The 22,813-nt window shown below is 44.0% G+C and overlaps 1 protein-coding gene across 2 annotated transcripts; it reads right to left on the bottom strand.

Moving 5' to 3' along the window:
- Nucleotides 1-10,382: 10,382 nt before the first annotated feature.
- DEPDC7 (DEP domain containing 7) lies at nucleotides 10,383-21,786 on the bottom strand. 2 transcript variants are annotated; one of them, XM_033151655.1, is made up of 9 exons: nucleotides 21,647-21,786; nucleotides 19,070-19,463; nucleotides 15,055-15,185; nucleotides 13,576-13,765; nucleotides 12,965-13,179; nucleotides 12,574-12,716; nucleotides 11,653-11,778; nucleotides 11,476-11,554; nucleotides 10,383-10,615 (listed from the first exon to the last, which is right to left on the bottom strand). In XM_033151655.1, the coding sequence occupies exons 1-9, from the start codon at nucleotides 21,717-21,719 to the stop codon at nucleotides 10,395-10,397; spliced, it is 1,572 nt and encodes a 523-aa protein (XP_033007546.1). In that variant the 5' UTR covers nucleotides 21,720-21,786; the 3' UTR covers nucleotides 10,383-10,394. The 2 variants fall into 2 exon arrangements, with proteins under 2 accessions (XP_033007546.1, XP_033007555.1); XM_033151664.1 differs by lacking the exon at nucleotides 11,476-11,554 and having other exon boundaries at nucleotides 10,399-10,615.
- Between the last annotated feature and the right edge of the window lie 1,027 nt (nucleotides 21,787-22,813).

The following is a 22,813-nucleotide window of genomic DNA, read 5'->3' as shown; positions in this document are numbered from 1 at the left end:
GCATTTAAAGGCAGACTGTCACAGCAGTATCCTTCCCATATGACATTTTCTTGTAGTCACACTGCTATTGTCATTATACTGTACTGTGTGCTGTGTGTATAAAAATAATCCTAGTTATTTTGTATTCACAATGCCTCTTTCAAAGTCACTAGCATCATTTGAAAAGCATTTGGAATCCACTAGGCATTCTGTCAAGTTTTCTTCCGACACAACTGACACTGAGTTAATTAACATTCAGAAATATGTCTCATAATAAAACACCAAACATTAAAATGCTTCCCTATGCAGGGGTGCCTTCAGATGTCTTATAAAAGTTGTGTAGTTACTTATCTCCTTGACATTCTGATGCAAAGGAAAGTTTGAATTTTCTCAGGATTCATCTTCTTGAGTTTTGACACAAACACAAAAGTTTCCAAACCCTGAAGACCCAAAATATGTATGACTGATATAATACAGGTTTCACATCTGTTCATATGTTTAATGTATTATTCACATTCTAGACAAAACTTCTAAAATAAATAGAAACATTAGTGCAGACAGAGTTTATCCATATTTTCGGTGAAGGCAGAATTGTGTCTGGACTTCTACCAGTGCTGGCTTCAGCTTTTTGAAGTAAGTGTTGGTTAACAGTTTATGGATTGAGCAAAGAGCTTCAACAAATATGCATAGAACAAAACAAGGCACTTTGCTAGATTATAGTGTACCATGTTGCTATTTTGTTTCTCACTCCAGCTTTGGAAACAAATGACTGTATAGGAAATGAGGGATTAAAATAACCGGTTTTCCACTCTAATAATTACAATTAAACATCCCTAGCTATACCCAAGATTTACACATATTTACGGTTTGCACTAAGCTCCCTGGTGTCATATGTAGTTTGAATGGCTTGGCTGTCCATCAATTGCCAAATTAAAAAGGAAGCAACGTACAACGCACTGGATTCTTCTGAGCACATTCAACAGCAGAACTATGCCTGTGTGACCAACTCCAGCCAAGTAGTTCTATAGCCTCTGACATCATGGAGTCTTTTAGCATGCTCGTGTAAATGAAAAAGAATCCAAAATAGCAACATTCCCATCAAGAAAGCTGATTTCTCAGACATTGAGAGACAAACTAGATATGAAAATGGCAAATCTAACATGGCTCCTGCAAACTCCATATGAAGTAGTGGAGTGGCAACTGAATGGAAGCAGGGGTGTGTGGGCTGGGAAAACTAACTCCCCTCCCAGTGAAACTGCTGTACATCCACTGCTTTTCTCCAGCACAATTTATTTTGGTTCAGAGCCCCCCATCATTCAGCCCGGACACTGAGATCCAGCGCCGAGGGCCTTCTGGCGGTTCCCTCACTGCGAGAAGCAAAGCTACAGGGAACCAGACAGAGGGCCTTCTCAGTAGTGGCGCCCGCCCTGTGGAACTCCCTCCCTTAAGATGTCAAAGAGATAGACAACTACCAGACATTTAGAGGACATCTGAAGGCAACCCTGTTTAGGGAAGCTTTTAATGTGTGATATTTTAATGTATCTGATTTTTGTTGGAAGCCGCCCAGAGTGGCTGGGGAAATCCAGCCAGATGGGCGGGGTATAAATAATAATAATTATTATTATTATTATTGGACAAAAAAAGGATGGGGAGAGTCACACTTACCATCCCTCTGACCCAGTCCACTTTTACATATGGGTTCTATGACAGTAAAGATTTGGGTAACAGATGGTAAAACCTGTTTGGAATATACCACCACAGACTATATGACTGAATTCTCTTCCTTACACACACACAAAAATATTCCCTTCATTAAATGTGAGGGAGATGAGTTCTAGCTGAAGTTTCTTCCTAACATGCTTGCCTTTATCATGTGAAATACTGTATGCTACTTCTACTGACACTTCCATCATTTTCCTTTCCCATTCAGTTCTCATCTCAACACTTACTTCCTTTTAATCCTGATATCATTTTCCCATATGATTCTCCCCCTTGTTATCATAACTTTCCCAGATTGCCCTCTCTTTACTTTCTCCAGAACTTCTTTGGTGGTCCCTTTCCCCATCATTCTTAGACCCACCTCATCTTTTTCACTCAATCTTTTCTTTTCTATTTTAGCATTTTCAACTTCACTTTGTTTTTGTGTGTTCCCCTCCTTTTAATGCAGTAGCCTTTGTGCTGTAATGCCCCTTAAAGGTTTATGAACTGCTTGCCAGCACAGGTGAGAAGTATTTAATCAGCCAAGTGGTTGAGTCTGCCTCTAGAAGTATGTGTTTGCACCTGCTTGTGTTTACACTAATGAATAAACCTGTTTGATGTGTGGAGGGCTTGCGCATCCTTGAGTTTAACAGAACTTTTGAGAAGTAACCACCATAGCCTTCCCTAGAAGCCACAGGGTTTAATTTGAAACAGGACTTCACAGCTTCAGAAGCTTGGGCAGTGTGATGCTCACACTAAAAATATGCTAATCATTATAATGACTTATTCCATAACAATGAGCCTATGCAACCAGCAGACATGCATTGAGGAATGACATCCATGTCAAAAGGCTATAATTTCCATCTAGGTTTGCACCCTGCCACCTCCCAATTAAGGGGTGTCTGAACAGAAGGCAGCAAAGGAAAATGAGAGAAGCAGAGCAATACAGATCAACGAGACAGAATTCCTCTTTGATGTATTCCAAACTTTCCAGCCAAGTTTTAACAGCACTGTTTACAGCAGGGTGGAGAACATTGTTTCCCAAGAAAATGCCCCCCCCCCCACATTTTAAAAAAATGGCTCAGCACTGATTTAAATCAATGGAGTTCAAACCAGGAGGCTTTACAGGCATAAAAAGAAAAACTGAGGCTTCTTTCCCACTCACTTTTTCTATCATCTTGCACACATCATCATATGAATGTAGACAAGTGCTTGGAAAAAAGCAGCAAAATTTTTGTATAGTTCCCATTATCAAAAGGTTTCCTTAGCACACATCAAAACAGGTTATTATAGTGTTGGAGCATGACTTGTACTAAAGCATATACATAAAATACATATATATTATCTTGTTTGGGTTTTATTTACACCACAGCATGACTACACAGTTCCCTAGAAGTCTGCATGAAACAATAAAAAGGTGACTACTCAGACAAGCATGTAATGTTGAGGTTAAGAACTGGAAAAACAGGGATGTGAGTGAACTGCCAGCTATTTCAGTTAAACTATATATTTCCCAATGTGACACATACAAAATTCTCAGTGGGCACAGACAAAGCTTTGAACAACTCAGAGAGAGTAAAAATAAGGGATATCAGAGAACTGGTGCATTTCTTTCTGGGGAGCTGCAGAGTTATGAAATAAAATATGTCCATTATATTCCAAAAGAAGGAAAATCTTCAGATATAGGATTAGAACAATAATATCCATTTAGCAAATGAAAGACTGTTGCTGTAATCCTATATTGGGGGGGGCACCTCAGTCCCAGGGGGCAGATGTCACCCTCCAAGCCTCTCTATCTGGCTCACCACAACACACACCCTCCCCAGGGGACACCCATCACTGGCCCTGCTCCATACCCCTTCTTTCCTGGCTGGAATGCATCCTTGAATTCTCCACCCTGCCTGGCTAGGAGAATAGATAGAGCTAGGTTTATGAATGTGTGTTGAAACCAGCAGATTTATACAAAGGTTGAACAGTTGTTGCTCTTGCCACTTTGTCCTCTGGCCTGCCCACCAATTACATGTGTGCCCCCTGGTAGGCAGTGGTGGAGGAAGGGGGTGCGGGGACTGCAGCCGTCCTGGGTGTCATCTGGGTGTGTGTGTGTGTGTGTGTGTGACAAAATGAGTTTGAAGGGGAAGGCAGAGGTGAGGCTCCAAGTGTTGGAGAGGCTCGCCCCGCTCCGCCCCCATGGCAGCTTGCCCCGCCCGCCCCCCGCACCCGAGCGGCTAGCTACGCAGTTGCTGGGAGGCTGCCCAGAAGGGAATGCAGGCCTTGATGATGATAATGCATGCATGCCTACCTAGCAGTAAAGTCCCACTGTGCCAGTGGAGCTCATTTCCGGACAGGCGCGCATAGGGAACTGACTGGAAATCTGCTGATTATGACAGCCCTTCAAAACAAGCTCATGCTTTATGGATGCTAACCCTTGACGAATGCTTCAGGCAGGGCAGACACGGTGGAATTTCCCCGCTCTCTCCATGCATGCTGATGATAAGCAATGCGATCCTTCCGATTTAATCTGGATTAATGGCCCACACAGGACGACAAGGGTTGTGCTCTCCTCGCCCGCATACCCGTCGCGACCCCAGCCTGGGACCCCGATGCAGCCGAATAACAAGCAGCGCCCACAGACGCAAGGACAGGGGCACCACCTTCCACACACACCCCACCAGCCCTGGTGCAGATAGGGATGGCAACGGGGGGGGGGCAACCGGGCTTCTACCCCGCCTAGGTCTCGGGCTGCAGCGGGAAGAAGACGTCCCGCCCACCATCCCGCAGCCCCGCTTACCCGGCGAGAGGGAGGCTTCGAGCGCAGGAAGACAGCAACTTTTTTGCACCCGAAACGACCGGTCTCCGGAAAGCGAGTCCGGGGGGCGGGAAAGGGGGCGGCCCCTCAACGCCAGCGCCACTAGCGGGAACTCCTCGCAATCTCCGTCATCGTCGTCGTCCTCCTCCTCCTCCTCACAGGCAGCCGGTAGCCTGCAGAGGGCAGGGGGAAGCTGGCGGCTCCTCACAGGGCGCCGCCATGTCTGCGCTCTCCCTCGCTAAAGTGGCAGCTGCTCAAAGCAAAGCGCGAGGAGCCCTAATGGGCAGCTACGGGAGGGAGGAGCGCGCGCGTGCCGGCGATGACAATACGCAAGCTAGCTGTCAATCAAGAGACGAGGTTGTTGGCGGAAAGCGTGAGGGGCGAAAGGCTCTTCCCTCCCCACCCCCGGGCCTTTTTTTCTGTTCCAGAAATACCGCTGCTGCATCATCCAGGCTTTTCCCACTGTACGTCTGCATGGAGGGAGGGGGGAGCGCCGTGCCGCACCAAAGCCCCACCACCACACGTACACATACAGAGGCAGGGCTGAGTAATATTGCGATGGCTTTTATTTTAAACCGCCGATAAACCTCGAAGCAATGAACTGACAGCCTAACACGATGCGGACTGACTGGCACGGGGCGTGCTGGAAACGCCTCCCTGCTGCAAACATGTTTTTAAGCATGCACGTTGTTAAAGAGGCAGCCTTTGTTTGGCTCTCTCGCACAGCCGTCCTGCAAAATAGGTTGCTGGTCAATGTCAGAAAGGGATCAGTCGGGCCAGCTCGTCAGGTGCATTGCAGCCCCGGGCATGTTTACCTGGGAATGACGTCCTGCTGTGTTAAGTGAGGTTTGCTCCCAAACTCCCTATTGTATATGGCTTCTGGGGGGAGGGGCGAAAAGAAAAGAGTGGCGCATGCACCCCACTCACTGAATGGTGAGAGATTTCAAGGGTGCCCTTTCTTTAAAATGAAAGTCACCTGAGATTCTGGCGTCTTTATGATAGACGGTTTTATTTACAGGGTGGCTGAGCATCATTTGGACTCTCAGCATCAAGAGAGCCAAATAAAACTGCTCGTCTCTTAGGTTTCTGAAACTGCTCATTTGGATTCAGGGGGGCGGTGGCTTCACAACGCCTTAGTACTGAATTCTCCCAGAGCGCAGAATCAGGCCTCTGGGTACTTTCAGCACCAGGTGTGGGGTGTATGGGAGCTGAGCTCTGGTGTCTAAATGAGTAGTTGATCGCCCTGCCAGAGTGCTATCAGTTACCTCAGGAAGTTATGCCGCTTCCATTAACCATCTCCTGACCAAACTACAGTCTTACAATCAATAATTAAAGCTATGAAGGAGCTCTTAGATGACATCTTTCTAGACTAACCCATACAAATACGCAACAACAAAAGCAGATACAACAAAATGCTATATAAAAATAATAGAAGTCGACAAAAGCAACATACAATGCATTCAGTAAAAATAGGAAAATAGAAAAGAGGGGGCCTTCCTGAAAGATAGCCTACAACTACCAATAATAATAATAATAATAATAATAATATGCTATACAATGGCAATTAAATAGCTGGGCAAATAAGAAATGATTTGGAGAGATATACATTGTGTCACCACAGAGAAAGTTTATTCTCTAGTCACCACCTACCTAACTTCTGATTGAAAACATCAGTGAATGCTGAGTGGGAAGCAAAACAGAACACATGTGAATAACTTCACAGTGTGATAATAAATCTACATTGTTCTGCAGAGGCAACCAACTTTAGAATCATATCATCTTATGTTTATTCTTGGAATAATCTAACTGGGGGAGAGTGAGTAAGGAAATTATATTCTTCCCTCTATAAAATGTTTACTTCCAAGAGCACAGTTCTGTTGCTGTCATTTTGTTGGAAGGATCCTGAATGTGTTTAAGACATGTGAAATTAATAGGAACCTTTATCCTCAATATCACTTCTATTTTTTCTAGAAAAAGAGGTGTGGAACTCACCATGAACGCCTCCCTTGTTCTCTTACAATGGCAATGGCTCCCACCTGAGAGATACCAGAATGATTTCCTGCAATTTCTGGCTAAAAAAGCCCTGCTCAATATGTATATCATTAAGGTAGGAGGGATAATATTATAAACCTTCATCAGATTCAAGTGCCTTATTTCTGTTCTCTTATAATCCCTGCAGATCTGTGACTGATGGCTCACCTCTACTTGGAAAATTCCCTACAGCTCAGAATTGGTTGCCATCCAGAATAGAACATTAGTCCAGGGGGAAACAATGAGAGCTTAGACAAAACAAATAATAAGATATCTTCAGAAAGAGAAGTGATAGTACCTGTAAAATAAGTTTTTCCTGTGCTTACCTCTGAAAAAAACTAAGGAACAGCAAATGAACCATTGAAAACATAGCCTGAAAAGGGACAAGTCCACAATTTTACTATTTATATAAAGAGAGATCAATTAAATCCCAAGAGGAAACAAGTCCAGGAAGGGAGAGGGAGAAATGTAGCTTCAGTACTACTTGCAAAGCATTATAATCAGCCATTTGAGCAAAAGGCAAAAATGCAAGCCAAAGCTGAAAATGATACCATCAGGTGAGAAAGCCAGCCATGGAACAAAGCAGTCAGTGAAGCAGAAGACAGCACCTAGCAATAGAAACTGGATCCAGATTAGTCCAACCCAACACGACTAACTTCAGCTCCTCTCTGCAGTCACTAGTCACATGGGTACCTAACCCTTGGGCATATTGTCTTGTCAGGTTACTATGGGATGGTCCTATCTTGCAGCAGGGACTTGAAACCAGACAGCACTTTTATCCCTTTGATTTTTGTGCCCAATTAAGTTGTTTCCCAAGCCCTTATTTTAGCAATATGAGAGAGCCAACCACATAATAATGCACCACCCTGGTGTGTGTTATACTGCATGGCTCTCCTGTGCCTTGGTGTGGCTTTGTCTCTAAATGATTGAGAGCCAGCGTGGTGTAGTGGTAGACTCGTAATCTGGGGAACTGGGTTCGCATCTCCGCTCCTCCACATGCAGCTGCTGGGTGACCTTGGGCTAGTCACACTTCTCTGAAGTCTCTCAGCCCCACTCACCTCACAGAGTGTTTGTTGTGGGGGAGGAAGGGAAAGAAGAATGTTAGCCGCTTTGAAACTCCTTCGGGTAGTGGTAAAGCAGGATATCAAATCCAAACTCCTCCTCCTCTTCTTCTTCTTCTTCTTCTTCCAAGGACCATAAACCTGCTGTACCTTTCCACTTCCCTCACCCACACTTAGAGTGGGGCTTCCACCCCAGATTGCCCTTGCAATCTGGTTTGCTCCTTTGAGATATGAAACCAAAGCATAGTTGGCCAACTTGAAACTATACATATGAACCTATTATAGGCCAATGGTTAAGCATATGCCTAATTTGGAACAATTTCCAAATGGGAAAACCTATTAATAAGAAATTAAATGCTGCCCTTATATCAGCAGAAATGCATTAAAAGCAGTCTACCCCCATTTATTTTTGGTTCCTCTTTGCACTATGTATGTTCCCATGTGCAGAAAATTAGCAAGTAACTATTTAAGCTTAGAATGCCAAGTACCTGAAGGCAGCCCTTTTCAGGGAAGTTTTAAATGTGTAATATTTTTGTATCTGATTTTTGTTGGAAGCCGCCCAGAGTGGCTGGGGAAATCCAGCCAGATGGGCGGGGTACAAATAATAAATATTATTATTATCATTACAGTGGTACCTTGGGTTACATATGCTTCAGGTTGCAAACTCCACTAACCCAGAAATAACGCTTCAGGTTAAGAACTTTGCTTCAGGATAAGAACAGAAATTGTGCTCTGGCGGCGCAGCAGCAGCGGGAGGCCCCATTAGCTAAAGTGGTACTTCAGGTTAAGAACAGTTTGACAAATTAAGTTCTTAACCCAAGGTACCATTGTAGTATGGTAGGGCCTATACTTCAAAGCCAGGGGTAGGCAACCTAAGGCTCATGGGCTGGATGCGGCCCAATCGCCTTCTCAATCTGGCTTGCGGATAGTCCAGGAATCACCGTGTTTTTACATGAGTAGAATGTGTCCTTTTATTTAAAATGCATCTCTGGGTTATTGGTAGGGCTTGCCTGGTGTTTTTACATGAGTAGAATATGTGTTTTTATTTAAAATGCATCTATGGGTTATTTGTGGGGCACAGGAATTAGTTCATTATTCCCCCCCCCCCAAAAAATATAGTCCACATGGTCTGAGGGACGGTGGACCAGCCCACGGCTGAGAAAGGCTTTGAACAGGGGTCAGCAACCTATCTACTGGCACAGATAAATCCAATATGCCACATTATGGTGGGAATAACACAATTAAAGGAGTGAGAAATATTAAAGTGGAGCTTTGCATTTCTCTCTTTTTGGCTGCATATTATGGAGCCAATTGCAACAGTAAATAAAAACGGGTTCAGTGATGGTAGTCTGCTGAGCAGCAAACCTTTTTAATAGATTATGTTGGAAAGTTTTGCTCACCCTTGGCCATTTTATTAGTTTCAGGTCCCTATTGTTTAACAGAATGGAAAACATCTACCAACAAGCATTCTTTGTACTGATACAATTCTTGTCTTGTCCATGTAAGGGCAGAAGTGGTGGTATGGCAGTAATGATGATTTACAACTGCCCTCTAAATCCAAGAAGGTTCACAGAAACCTCCATTAGGTTTCTACTACAGATTTATGTAGATGTTCCATGGACCAAGACAGTGTTTTTTTTGTTTTTTGTTTTTTTAAAATACTGTTGATTCCAGATCACCATCAGCTGCACTTTTAGATCTATCAGCAGAGTAGGCAGTAACAGTGACTTCATGCATATCCCAAACTCTCTTGGCATCCAAGTACAAGGGTAATTTACACAACCCTGGAGTATATGATTCAGTCCTCATTTTCCAAGCAGGCACTTAATCCCTCTGGATTGTGTTGTGCCACTGACAAAGCAATAACTAGGACTTTCTGCCCTGGGCATAAGCGACATTTTAGCATGCCACTATCAAATACAATTAAGCTGAGGTGTTCCCAAGGATCACATGAACTGGCCTGTACAAGAGACATGTCCTACAAAAACAAACAAGGCGTATTATTTTTTTCCATTTACTCTGAACCCCACTGAATTCAATGGAGTTTATGCCCAAGTGGATCAATGGAAGATTGCTGCTGCTCACTTTTATGGAGGATTATTTGTTCTTCAGAGTTCAATAAACATGAACGTAAGATTAGACACAATCACAGGTATTTACACAATTGGCAAGTGACTGCCATGCACTGTTAATTCAAGACCAACTTGGCCTAAAAATATCCTTTTGAATTATATACACAATACATGGAACCTAACAAAGGGACAATATGAATTGACTCTCCGCACCCTTACTATAGCAAGAGGACTGGTATAGATGAACTGGAAAAATAAAAATGCAACTTCCTTCAACAAATGGATTGAAGGTATTTATAAACTCGCAACACGTGAACAAGTCACATACAAACGTAGACTTGCCGCGGACAAATAACAATCTTGTAATAATTTATGGGCATATATATATCAAACAGCCTTGTGTTACACTGAGAAACCATGTGGTTGTTGTAGTCCAGTGGCAGTGAGATCTGACAATCAGAAGCAAAAATTATATTCACCAAATAAAGTCTAGTTTTCAGGAGCTTCCAATAGTGTTTGAACAAAGCTAAAAACTCATACACTAGCCTAAACTTCCCTCCCCACCCTGTTTTTTTTAAAATCAAGAATACATCTGAACAATTAAGATTTAAATAGAAGCTTTAATTATTTTTAAATAATATTACATGGGGACTCCATAGTACAAAACCACTTTTATTTAAGTACAATACAAAAAAATGAAAAAGATACAAAGTAAGTGCTTCCAAAAGTTATTAGTATATTCTAGAGCTAAAGTTCGACACCTCCATCGGTACCTCTGTCATGAAAATACTGCAAAAAGATAGCTGGATTACTAGCATAGAATTGATCAAGCAATCTCTTCCGCTCTTTGGCAGAGAGACTTGAGTCCTCATCAATAGATTTTAGCAAAGATACAAGTTCTTTTTTTGTAGTCTTCTTTGCACTGTGGTGATACTCACTTTTGTCAAGTTGCTGGCAGAAAGTATATCCTAAAGAGCAAGCATGAAAAACCATTGTCATTGATATACAGTATTCTCATAGCCATAATCAATACAGCAGAGGCATGAGGAGCCTCTGGCCTGCCAGGGATCCTAATCTGGCTTGTGAAGGTGAAGTCAGTTCCCTCCACCCATGCCCACAAGGCCCCACACCTTCTGAGCTGAGCTGATCCCTGCCACAACAGGAACACATTCTCATGTTTCCCTCATACTGAAATTATCAGATGTAACATGACAACAGGCCACTGACAGGTGGGTAGCCCTACCTACCTAGCAGTGACATGTGGGGGGTGGGAGGCCTCAGAATTTGCCCCCCTCCCAAGCTGGATCCTGATCCCCACCCTTGCCCTATAGCACTCTGGAAGATAGTCCAGTATTATCCCAATTTTACAGATAAAGGACGTAGGCTGAATATTTTTTTTAAGACCACCTAGTAATCTCATGGCTAAAGAAATTGTGACCAGGGATTTCCCACTCATGCTCTTGACCATCTCACAACTGCTTTCATCTCTGTCTACTTAATCAACTTGAATTTTCATACAACCACATTGCTGAATGGGCACCAATGCATCACTAACCCAACCCATGCCTTATCAAGTTTCATTATCACTACGTTTAAATAAATGATACAGAGTCCATTAAGATGCGGATTTTTCCAGGTTTTTTAAGAAGTGACTCAAAACAGGGATGTGGAAACCTGTGGCCCTCCAGATGTTGCTGTACTTCAGCTCCTATCAGTCCTAGCCACCATGGCCAATGGTCAGGTCTGATGAGAGCTGTAGTCCAGCAACAGGCAGAGGGCCACAGATTCCCCAGCCATGGACTTAAATGTTATTAAAGACATGGGTTACCTGTATTCAGGTTGGAATCTTTCCCCTGCTGTATAGCCACAAGCTTGTCACTAACCATTTTATGCAACGTCCCTGGGATCTTGGAGAAAAGAAGCAACAGCTTCCTTTAGTCATTAAAATTTAGGAAGATAATTCAGTAACAAGCAACAGCAGAGAAACAAGGTTTTAGGCACTTACCTTTAATACATCTTTCTGGTAGTCCACCAAAAACAAAATTAGAAGGTCAGTTTTTCCTTTAGATAAACTTTTATTGTTGACTATGGCTTTGGAGAAAGTTCTTTTCACAACCATCCGGTTGTCACTCTACAAAATAGGGGGGAAATAAAGGAATGTTTCCCTGCTTACTTACTCTGTTTTCAAACACAAGTTTCCTATAGTTTGCTTTGTAAGACTACATAAAGTTATGTGAGTGCAAGTTACTTAATTTGTGAAGTAAGCCTAATAGAGCTTATGCATAAGTCTGCTTAAAATCACCCCAATATTATTGTTACTGGTTATTTAGGGGTTGTATCCAACACTGTGCACTGAGTTCCTGTTGTGCAACTGTACTTTTCCTTCCTCTCCTTTCCTTGAACACCTTCAGAATCTGCTCCAGGAGCTCCCATTCAACCCTCTGGAGCAGATTTTGAGGGTGCACAGGGGATGGGAAAGGGGAAATACTATGCTAGCAGAATAGTCACACTGGAAACGACCCATTATTTTTTATCATTGTAAACTATTATTATTAGCCACTATTTCTTACCCACTCTTTGTCATAAGGTCCCAGCTCAGATTTAAAATATATATACAATATTAAAGTAAATTAAAACGATGTTCTGTCTGGTGGTGTGGAAACTGCTGCAGTGTGACTCTTTGATCCACTGGTTAGCAGCACTGGAAACCCAAGGTCACATGGGAGGAACCCGTATTGTGGCTCCTTCCCACTTCAGCGCTGCAGTTCCTGAAAAGGACGGTGCCACCATGGGAAGGAATCATGGCATGGGCTCCCACCATAGCAATCTCATATTTCCAACATTAACCTAGTGGCACAGCTCTGCTCCAAAGACTGTCATGTCATTGAAGGTTACATTAGAAGGGGCCCTAAGTGATCACACTTGCCTCTGCTTGGAGCTTAAGATCAGAATTCTGGGCGATAATAGCCATGAAGTAGAGTAGTCTCCTGAACTCCTCTCTTCTTGTACTATCCAATAACTTCAAGTAGAGCTGAATTGCTTCCAAAGCTTGATCAGTTTTCCCATTAACTGGAACAAAGAAGAACAATGGAGTTTATGACTAACACCCACCATTACATTACATTGCTGTTCTGTTTAAATACCAACAATTCCCCATCACCACAAACTTGTTAAGTTTGCCAATAAAAGCACAGTTACCACTGAGCTATACAGTATGCATTTTACAAGAGTTTTCACTCCACATGTCTGTATACAAGGAGCTGCTTGGTAAAGAATGTAGCTAGTCATCTAGAAATTTGGAAGCCAATTGCACTTACCTAGCAGCTCTGCAATGCCCAGGTGGATTTCAGGTGCATGACTTAACAGTGGTTCCTTCTTTTGGCTATAGTATCTACCAATGGTATCAAACAGCAGCAGCTTCCCAAAATGTACTTTGTCAGGCTGCCCAGGCAAATTACGGCTCACATCAACCACCATCGGATCTGGCAGATACTCCAGACAGTCTATTGCTGCCGACAGCCATTCATCCGTCCTAGAAAATGAAAATTCCTATGTCTCTATATTTTCAAAGTCATGGGCCCTACTCCAGGTAAAGTCTGTCCATAACCAAGGCCCACTGAAATCATAACAGCTTAGGGCCAAAGCTAGGTGTGACCTGAGAGATGCATAAAAGATCTTCAGTGGTGGCATTTAAGAAAAAGATCAAAGCACCTTGTGGGTGGGATGGGAGGTGAACACAGTTAAAATGGGAACTGCAGCACAGAGGCAGGAAAAGTAACCCTTCCAGCACACTATTTTCTTGGTCCAAACCCTCCCCCCCCAAAAAAAATAAACATGCCTCTAAAGATGCTATTTGCCCTGCAGGTAAAAGTAAACTTAGTCTGTAACTCAGCTTCTTGTGTTCCTGTTCATCAACATACATACTTACTGAGAGTCTCCGAATGCTTTCAGAACTTCTCGGTCCAGGTAGTTGCTTGTGATGTTACATCCAGACTCTTGCTTTGTTTGTGGAAATTTAGATCCTGCCTTCTGGTACTCAAGTAAAGAGTCAAGAAGTGGAAGATCTATAAGCTGCAGGAGGCGGGTAATTGTTTGCTCTCTCCAGACTTCGTTAATAACTAGAAGCACAATTCAAATGCCAAGATCCAGTTAGCTAAAGTTATTTAGGGGTCAAGGAGTAATCTGCCATTGCAGTGTTTGTCTTTTAGCCTAAGAGACTTAATACTTCACTGAAAGAACACTTAAGCGACCTGCTTCCTTATTAATGCATTATCAACTTACAAGTGTACTTTATCAGGGTAAAAGGAAGGTGACCAACAGCAATTTATGCAGGGAACAGCAAGCATTTGGACATAGCCAACATGCTTTGCATTTTTTCCTGTGGAACTTGCGAATGATCTTTGCTGCACAGGAATCCAATCACATAAATCATGCTAATAAGGATGCGTAAAGAAAGGAGGCCTTGTTGAAGACTTTAGAGTTGGAACAATAGATTCCTTAGCTTCAAGAGCCTCTGTCACATTCAAGGATTCCAAAACTGAAAAGCAAGAACTTGTCTGCTTGCTGCATTTTCTAATCAGGACTAAATTTTCAACTACAGAAAAACAACCCTAATTTTGGGCTTTCCCACCAACAAAGATGAAATAGGTGGCAGCAACACATTCAAGCCTTCTTAAAACCAGCTAAATTTTCAAGATATTGAAAAGCTTTGAACATTTGCACTACTGGTGGCTAAGCTTTAAATCTGAGTTTTAAACTGAATTTCATTTTTAAAAAATATTTTAATAGTTTGTATTGTTTTATAATGCACTTATTTTATGTGTTGCTTTGTAAGCCATCCAGAGAACTTCAATTCTGTGGTGGCTACATAATAAATGTTATACATAAAAGTTTTTTAGCCACTACACCACAAGTCAAAAATGTGAGGCAATGCCATTTTCAAATACACCACAGTCAGCCCTTCCCCCTATAGCTTGGGATAGTTTTTCTGTCTGTAGTCTAATGAGCTTGGGGAGAGAATGTAGACAGCAGTACATCACTGGATAAGCAAATGGCTAGGCCATGCTGGCTGGGGTTGATGGAAGTTGTAGTCCAAAACACACCGTGGGTACTGAGCTGGTGAAGGCTTGTCTATAATGATCATCGCCAGGCCCCCCAGCTTAACTTCACAAACTTCTATTCCCTGTGACAGTTGTGGGTCAGTGCCAGAGGTTGGCCATGCATGATTTATCAGGATGGGGAGACAATAGGCACCTGCTCTAAGTCAAGAAAATACACTACACAATGTATTCCTTTTATTCTAAGCACTGTATTTGGTAGTGGAAAGGAGCTAAATTTGCAAGTTTAAAACAAGGCACCCATTCCTTCCCTTGGATGCAAGCAATTGTGATGTTTGCGCATCACTTACCTTGGCGAGAAAACTTTGGAGAGGTATTTACTTGAGAGGAACTAGCAGGCGTTAGACTCAAGTTTTCCAAGAGATCCTCCAAGCTTCCTGATTTCACTGGTGTTATGCTAAGTAATGCTGTTTTCTCCTGTCTGAAGGAAAAAATAATGGATGATTCAAGTTATCTGCTCTTCAGCCAGAAAGGTCCTGGTAGCTATATTCTCTACAAGTGAGCTTTGAATTCATGACTACTCAACTGAAGGGCAAAATACAAACATTCCGCTTCAAACATAAAAATGAACCGAAGAGATACATGCTCAAGATAATTTAATGCACATTAGTGTCCCTTATGTTAATTGACCTGTCATAAGAGTATCAAAACCAATGTTACAATCCCAATCCCATTTGCCTAGATCACACGCGGGTGGCGCTGTGGGTTAAACCACAGAGCCTAGGGCTTGCTGATCAGAAGGTCGGCAGTTTGAATCCCCACAACGGGGTGAGCTCCCGTTGCTTGGTCCCAGCTCCTGCCCACCTAGCAGTTTGAAAGCACATCTAAGTGCAAGTAAATAGGCACCGCTCCAGCGGGAAGGTAAACAGAGTTTCTGTGCGCTACTCTGGTTCGCCAGAAGCGGCTCTGTCATGCTGGCCACATGACCCGGAAGCTATACGCCAGCTCCCTCGGCCAGTAACGCGAGATGAGCACCGCAACCCCAGAGTCGGCAACGACTGGACCTAATGATCAGGGGTCCGTTTACCTTTACCTTTATTTCAGTAGGATCTATTTCTGTGTAGAAATGGTTAGGATTGTGCAGTTAGGCCTGTTCTTCCAAGAAGTTTGATATAATGGTCATATTTAAATGTGACTGCAGTACTTGAAGCTGTGATGTAACATATTGAGCTAAGACACACAGCCCCCCCCCGCCCCCGTATTTATAAATACTTATGGTTGGCCACTACTGCTGAGGCTGAGCCCCATTTATGTTTGCAGTGTCCAATTAAGAACTGCCATTAAAAATGTGATATTTACAATGTGTCACCAATGTGAATTGTGTATTAGTTCATGCATTTCAAAAAACTAAATATAAAGTGCTACTGAATTGGGGGCAGGGAGGGAATGGCAACTTTGCACCTGTAATCCAGGTTCCAGGAGCCATTGGCTCCTAGCTTTTCTATCTGTTTCTAACACTGCTTCTAAGGGGCCAAACTATGTGTACTCAGAAGTAAGCCCTACTAAGTTCAATAGGATTTACTCCCCAGCAAAGGTGCTTAGGTGTGATGTCTAAGGCAACCCTACTTCCAGGTTAGTGGAAGAGTTAGAAGCATGTTAGTCATCTTACATTACACACATAAGCTCACATCCTAACATTCTACTTTGGTGTCCACCCTTGGTTCCGTTCTCAAAAGACACTAACACATTTTGAATGTCCACTTCACCCATATAATAATAGACCAAAAGAACAACTCTCCCTGTAATCATAATTAGTCCACATGAGTGAGTCTTCAGCATGTGCCTTCAGATACATCACTCTCTCATCAGCTGGAATGATACAAACAAAATCCTATCCAAGAATTGTACTTGATCCAATGCAAATTAATCATACTTAAATCCATTTGAGAATGATAGAGTTGAAGTGTAAATTGGGTTGTTTTTATTTTGAATATGTATTTTGTGGTTTTTATATTGTGATTTTCTCCTGTGAGCCACCTGAGACCTGTGGGTATAGGGCAGTATATAAATTTTAAGAGGAGGAGGAGGAGGAGGAGGAGAAGAAATGGACCTCTCTCTCTCTAATAACATGGGTGGCGCTGTGGGTTAAACTACAGAGCCTAGGGCTTGCTGATCAGAAGGTTGGCGGTTCGAATCCCTGCAACGGGGTGAGCTCCCGTTGCTCGGTCCCTGCTCCTGCCAACCTAGCAATTCGAAAGCATGTCAAAGTACAAGTAGATAAATAGGCACCGCTCCGGCGGGAAGGTAAATGGCGTTTCCGTGTGCTGCTCTGGTTCGCCAGAAGTGGCTTAGTCATGCTGGCCACATGACCCGGAAGCTGTACACCGGCTCTCTCGGCCAGTTAAGCGAGATGAGCGCCTAGAGTCATCCGCGACTGGACCTAATGGTCAGGGGTCCCTTTACCTACTCTCTAGCTGGGACTATTATGCAACAGCTACTTGCAACTTTCATGGTCACTTTTGGATTTAAAAAATAACACCATACTCTTCCCTCCTCTTCCCATTTGTAGTCATGCTTCACCACAGTTTTATAAACAGAAATATCCAAAGTTGTACAATCTTACTACTACAGTATTTAAAAGTAGCCGAGTTGAATGGAACTCATTCCCAGGAAAGGAGGTATAAGACTGCAGCCTTGATCTTAAATCATATTCTTATTCTAATTCACAAAAAATTGTTCGAATGTTGTCACCTATGTAGCCAAGAAGAGCAACAGTGACAAAAAAAGAGAGGCTATCGGCAGACTTGGGAAAATCCCAAGGTTTGTGAATGTACAAAATACATGTAAATGTTAGGAAACGTGCCCCCCATGAGTACTGAGTATGCTTAGTCTTCAAAAATGTGTTCTGAAAACTGGGTCAAGTGGGCCAGGAAGGCAGGGGTGAAACTAGGCTTTATTTCACCCGGGGCAAAGACCCAATTCGGCACCCCATCACTCACTTTTGCGTAGGTACATGCACACAAACACACACAGGCTGGGGGCCTCAATGGTGCCCCTCTGGAGGTTTCAGCCAGGGCAAAAAAATCCAGCTAGCCCCACTTCCCCATAGCAATGGTTCTGCGGGGGGGGGGGGGTGTTTGCAGGCAGAAGAAAGTGGCTTAAAAAGAGGAGGACAGAGGAAAATATATAAAAATGAGATAGTTCTTTCTGTTCCTATCCTTTCCCTCTTACCCCAGCAGTCAGTCAACATTCTGTGTCTACTGAGCATGTTCAGTCCTCACTCGGCTGTTTTGGAGTGGGGCAGACATGCTGGTATTCAGTTCCAGCTACATTGAAATATACAATTTCTCCATTGACTTCTACAGGCAGCTCTACCTTCTATCCCTGGGGACATTTTAAAACACAGATTTATAACCACATGAACCTGCCTGGCAAGATCTTCACTGGAGGCTCTTGTCTGAATGCTCCCTGCAACAGGAGGTAGACAGGTGGCATCAGAGACAGAGCCCATTTGGTGGTGGCATCCCCACAGTGGAACACTCCCCAGAAACACTTGGCTGGTAACTAGTTCCTAGTGTTCCAGTCTTGTTTTTGTTCTTAGTGTGTCAGTTTCATTACCAGGTGCCTAAAGCTTTTAAATTGTCCAAAAAGCTCTTTTACACTAGGCAACTAATTTTGCTGTTTCTGTTCAGCTTTTTGCTTTTACTGACTTTATTGTACTTTTATTTATCTTTGTTTTAATGGACAACTTTGAAGTGATATCATCAGCCAATGTGGAAGCCTTACGCTGAAAGGCAAAATATACATTTAAGAGAGACGGACAGACATGGACATCCAGCAAGGGTGATGCAAGGATGGAAACTAGCTTCAATTCCAGCACTCCTTGGTTGGATGAGAACTCCTAAAAGTTGGTGCTGCATGCATAATTCCAAGGGCAGGAAATTTGCATTCTGAATTCAGGGCTGTGCTCACACATGCTTAGTCAGATGGCCAATAACAGCACCAATCACCTTGTCTTTCTGACAAGTAGGGGGAGTAGACTGTCCCTTTCCACACCCACAGACCCACCTGGCCAGACAGTGACAGTGACATGTATAGAGTTGCAGAGATAGATCAAACCAAAGTCCACCATGAGTTCAGCAAAAGTAGATCTTCCTCAGTTGTTGACTGTGGAACAACTAATGTTTACCATTTTTCCTTCCGTAGACAAGACATCCTCCCTCCTACCTTTCAGGCTGCATACACAGTTCTATGGATTGCAGCCCCCATAGAGTATTAAGTTCTATATCTGGTTAGGGTTAGGCTGCTCTCAAGACAGAACAAGAAAACATGGCAAATATCTTCAGCATTTCATTTGGTACTAACCTTTGATGCACAGTCCGGCCGTACACTTTTCCGAAAGGACTGTCCATTTGGTTACACACATTTGGAAACCTATAGAGGCTGCAGCTGCTATCTTCGAACACAGACCGTTTGTCTTTTCCAAAGACTCTGGTAGAAACTGCTTCAAACACTTTGTAGTCCATCAGTGCCTGACACACTCTCACAACTTTAGTCCGGGAAATATCTACATCGCCAAAGTATTTGTTCTGCAGAAGGTGGGCATAGACGACATCTACTGCGTCGGAGCCAATAAAACAGTCGTTAAAAGATTTCAGGTTCTGGCGCCGCTTTTTCACTTCAACTTGGGTCTGAAGTGCGTTGATAATGCTGCTCCAGACATAAGTGGCTCCAAATGGTCTCTGTGCCAAGCTGAAACCTAAACACGCAATGCAAGAGGTGTATTATGTGTTGTGTTTCAGGGAGTGTTCTGGAAGCAGATTATGGACCTACCCAATATTTTTAGGAGTCACTTCCAAAGGTGTGCATCATTTCCCATGGAAATATTTGTGGAGCCCTTTAACATCCTTTCCTGGCAACATTAGTTAACAAAGTCTCTAGCGCAGGAATGGGAAACCTTTTGCCTGCCAGGTGGAGTGGGACTCCATCTCCCATCAACTTCAGCCATTATGGTCAATGGTCAGGGATGGACTCTGGGATTCCAACATCTGGGGAAGGACAGAGGCTCTAAGGTTTGATTCAAGGGAATGTAACAGTTATGTCCCCATAACTATAAAAATGCTACCAGTTAGCAGGGCTGGGAAAGATTTCTCTCTGCCAGAGAAAGAGATCCTATAAAGCAGCTGTCAGTCAATTACTGACAATATTGGGAATCTTCATTTTCTCATTAGTGATACTTTTTTGTGGGAGAGTCTTGCCCACACCTGCCCTAGATGCTTCTATGCAAGGCTGCCATTTCAAATTACTGAGGAGGGGAAGGGAGAGAGAAAGAATGTACAGTATTTTACAGGTGGCCATGATTCTTCACAAGATTGTAAAAGCTCTTGTATCCACTCAGGATTAAAGTTGCAAAAGGGGGGGTGTATTTTGAAAGCATGTGTTGTGGTTACTATTTGTACTTTATAATTACGGCAAAGCCATCAGTACAGAACGGTCTTTTTTATTATTAAAACAAATGCCCGAGACACGCATACCTGGTACATTCACCCATCAAGTTTTTATGCCTATGACCATAATGTTTATAGTGAAGTACTGGAGGATGCAAAGGCTGCCCCAGAACACCTAAATCCACTGGTACTGTCCGTATCAGACTAGTAAACTCAAATGCCTGAGTAGTTCTGCCGAGAAAAAAACACAACCAGTTCCCTTTTTAAAACAAAAAATCCGCAGTACCGTAGCCAACAGTACTACAGCTTTTCTAATTCTTGTTGCCAAACAGACCCCAAGGAAAGCTTTGTTTGCTAACAACATTGGAGTCAAGGCTGCCTCCCAGAAGATTACCCAAACTGGGAGGAAAGTATTTCCTCTCCTGGAAGGGTGTCCACAAGAGACCAGCTTCTGCACATTTACATATATGAACTTCCATAGGGATCACACAGCCAGCGTGATCACACTTAACACAAACAGCTATTTATCCACGGCCATATATTAAGAAGGAACCCAATAAGCTCATGAGTAGTGCCTCTGACTTTTCGTGAGCAGTTACCGGTAAGTTATGAGAGACAGAACAGACCTTTTGCGGGAAGCAAGGGAATGAAAGAACCTTATGAAATTAATGTAGAAAGGTGAGTAAGTAAAGCAAGTTGGAAGAGCTTCCTCTGTTGAGGAAAGGCTTCTTACATATCACCTAGCGACTCCAGCCAACCTGAAGAAACAGGCCAACAGCCTGCCCAACGGCAGGTCCGGAAACAGCAAACCTACCTGAGCTGGGAGGAGGGAAGTCCACGCCATCCTAGCCCTTAGGCACAATAATTAAAATTTTTAACCTCTTAAATGTGTTTGTGAAAGGGGGTGGAGAAGTTATTGGTTTGTTTTGTCCTTGTTTTTATTATGCGTTTTTCTGCTGAGATCCGCCCTGAGATCAGCATAGAAAGGCAGTATACAAATTTACAATAAAATAAAACAGGATTCTGCCCGAGCAACTGGACCCCTCCAGAATAAGAGCAAAACAACAACAACAACGCTCTGTTGAACGCCCGGCTGACCTTCCAACAGGGCTAAGGCCAACCATCTCCCAGAAAAGAGGAGATAGCCATCGAAGGGAGAAGATACGGGGTTGCATCAGAGCGACCTCGGCGGGTCGGGCCAAAGGTCCATCGGTCGATCAGACTCGGGCGCTGCCTCCACCTGCGGCCGGTCAGAGAAAGCGCCTTCCGCCCGCCCCACGCCCTTCCCTTCTCAGCGGGGCGAAATTGGGGAGGCGAGGGCGCGAGACAGGCGGCTTTGCATATGACTTTGTAGGAGCCCACCCTTCAGAGCCAGAAGAGGCGGGGAGCCCACGGCACCCACCTGCCTTAAGTGGAGGCGTTTTGCTCCGCAGTCTCCCTTCTCCGCCTGTCCCCCCGGAGAACATAATAAAGAAGCCCCGAACCCGCCGCCTACCTGGAGGCTTGTTAGCCGGGCTGTACACCGCGCAGAGATTCAAAGCCGCCGCCTTCTCCTTCACGGTGGCCATAGCGCCGGCCGGTTTCTGCCTCGGCGTCCCCGGGAGTGAGCGGAGCAGTCCGGGCTCCTCGCGGAGGGGAAATAGGCGGCGCTCGCACGCAGGCGCTGCTCCCATTGGCTCGCGTTGGCGGCGGGGGCGGAGCCCGCCCTCTACTTTAACAAGCCGAATTGCAGCCGCGGGGCTTTTTGGCCGCGGCGGCGAAGACAACGGTGCGCTCACCAGAGCTTCCCTAGAGGTGGTTGCTGTGCTTATGGGGTGCGTTGCAGAGGACGCTCCCATCCACACAAAGGCTCCCGTTTATCCCTCTAGCTCTAGGAAGAAATCAAGAGTGAGCCACCTTCTAGATCAGGCTTTCTCAAAACTCGGCCCTCCAGATGTTTTGAGACTACAATTCCCATCGTCCCTGACCACTGGTCCTGCTAGCTAGGGATCATGGTAGTTGTAGGCTAAAAACATCTCGAGGGCCGAGTTTGAGGAAGCCTGTTCCATATGCTTGTATTGCACACACGGGTTTAGAGGGGATTGGAGTCAGCTCGCATCTACCGGCTGGCTTGCCTGTGAACAGGGAACACCCAATACATTTTGGCCTTTTCGGCACCTGAATGGCACCCCTTCCTCTCCCCACTAGGGAAGAAGGGTGAGTGAAGATCCGCATCAAGAACAAGGGGGTGGGGAATAATAATGATCTGCATTGGGATCTGTGGACTCTGCCGTCTGAGGCAATCGCCTCATCTCACCTAATGGGTGGGCCGGTCCTGATTGGTGGAAAGGTCTGAAAGAAGGAGCAGTAGTGGACTTTGGGCTCTCAAATTTCAACAGCACCCTGTGTGATGCTAAGATATGGCACTCCTCGCCTCCCTGGCTCTGTTCTGTGATACTGTTGTGACACCCCCTGCAGCCTCTGGTACCACTGCACCGGTCACACTACATAAAACCTCCTTTGGAAGGAGCTTAGTCAGTGTACAGGTTCCCCTTGCCATTGTCCTTTCGTTGGTATTTCTTCTGTCTTCCAAGCTTGTGCTAATATACTGTAATTCTTGCCGCTGTTGTTGCATACATAAATAATTTCCAATTTTCTTTTTTTTAAATAATGATCTAAAATT

The sequence above is a fragment of the Lacerta agilis genome, chromosome 1, assembly GCF_009819535.1.
Source record: "Lacerta agilis isolate rLacAgi1 chromosome 1, rLacAgi1.pri, whole genome shotgun sequence".
Taxonomy (NCBI): domain Eukaryota; kingdom Metazoa; phylum Chordata; class Lepidosauria; order Squamata; family Lacertidae; genus Lacerta; species Lacerta agilis.
The sequence above is the reverse complement of the archived record's forward strand: the minus strand, read 5'-3'. Positions and strand labels throughout refer to the sequence as shown.

Coding starts and splice junctions, on each gene's coding strand:
- DEPDC7 (XM_033151655.1), bottom strand. CDS start 21,719: ATGGCCACCGTGAAGGAGAAGGCGGCGGCTTTGAATCTCTGCGCGGTG. Junction 15,186..19,069: donor GGCCGGACTGTGCATCAAAG/GTTAGTACCAAA, acceptor TTTTTCCTTCAG/ACAGGAGAAAACAGCATTAC. Junction 12,717..12,964: donor GGGCATTGCAGAGCTGCTAG/GTAAGTGCAATT, acceptor TCTTTGTTCCAG/TTAATGGGAAAACTGATCAA.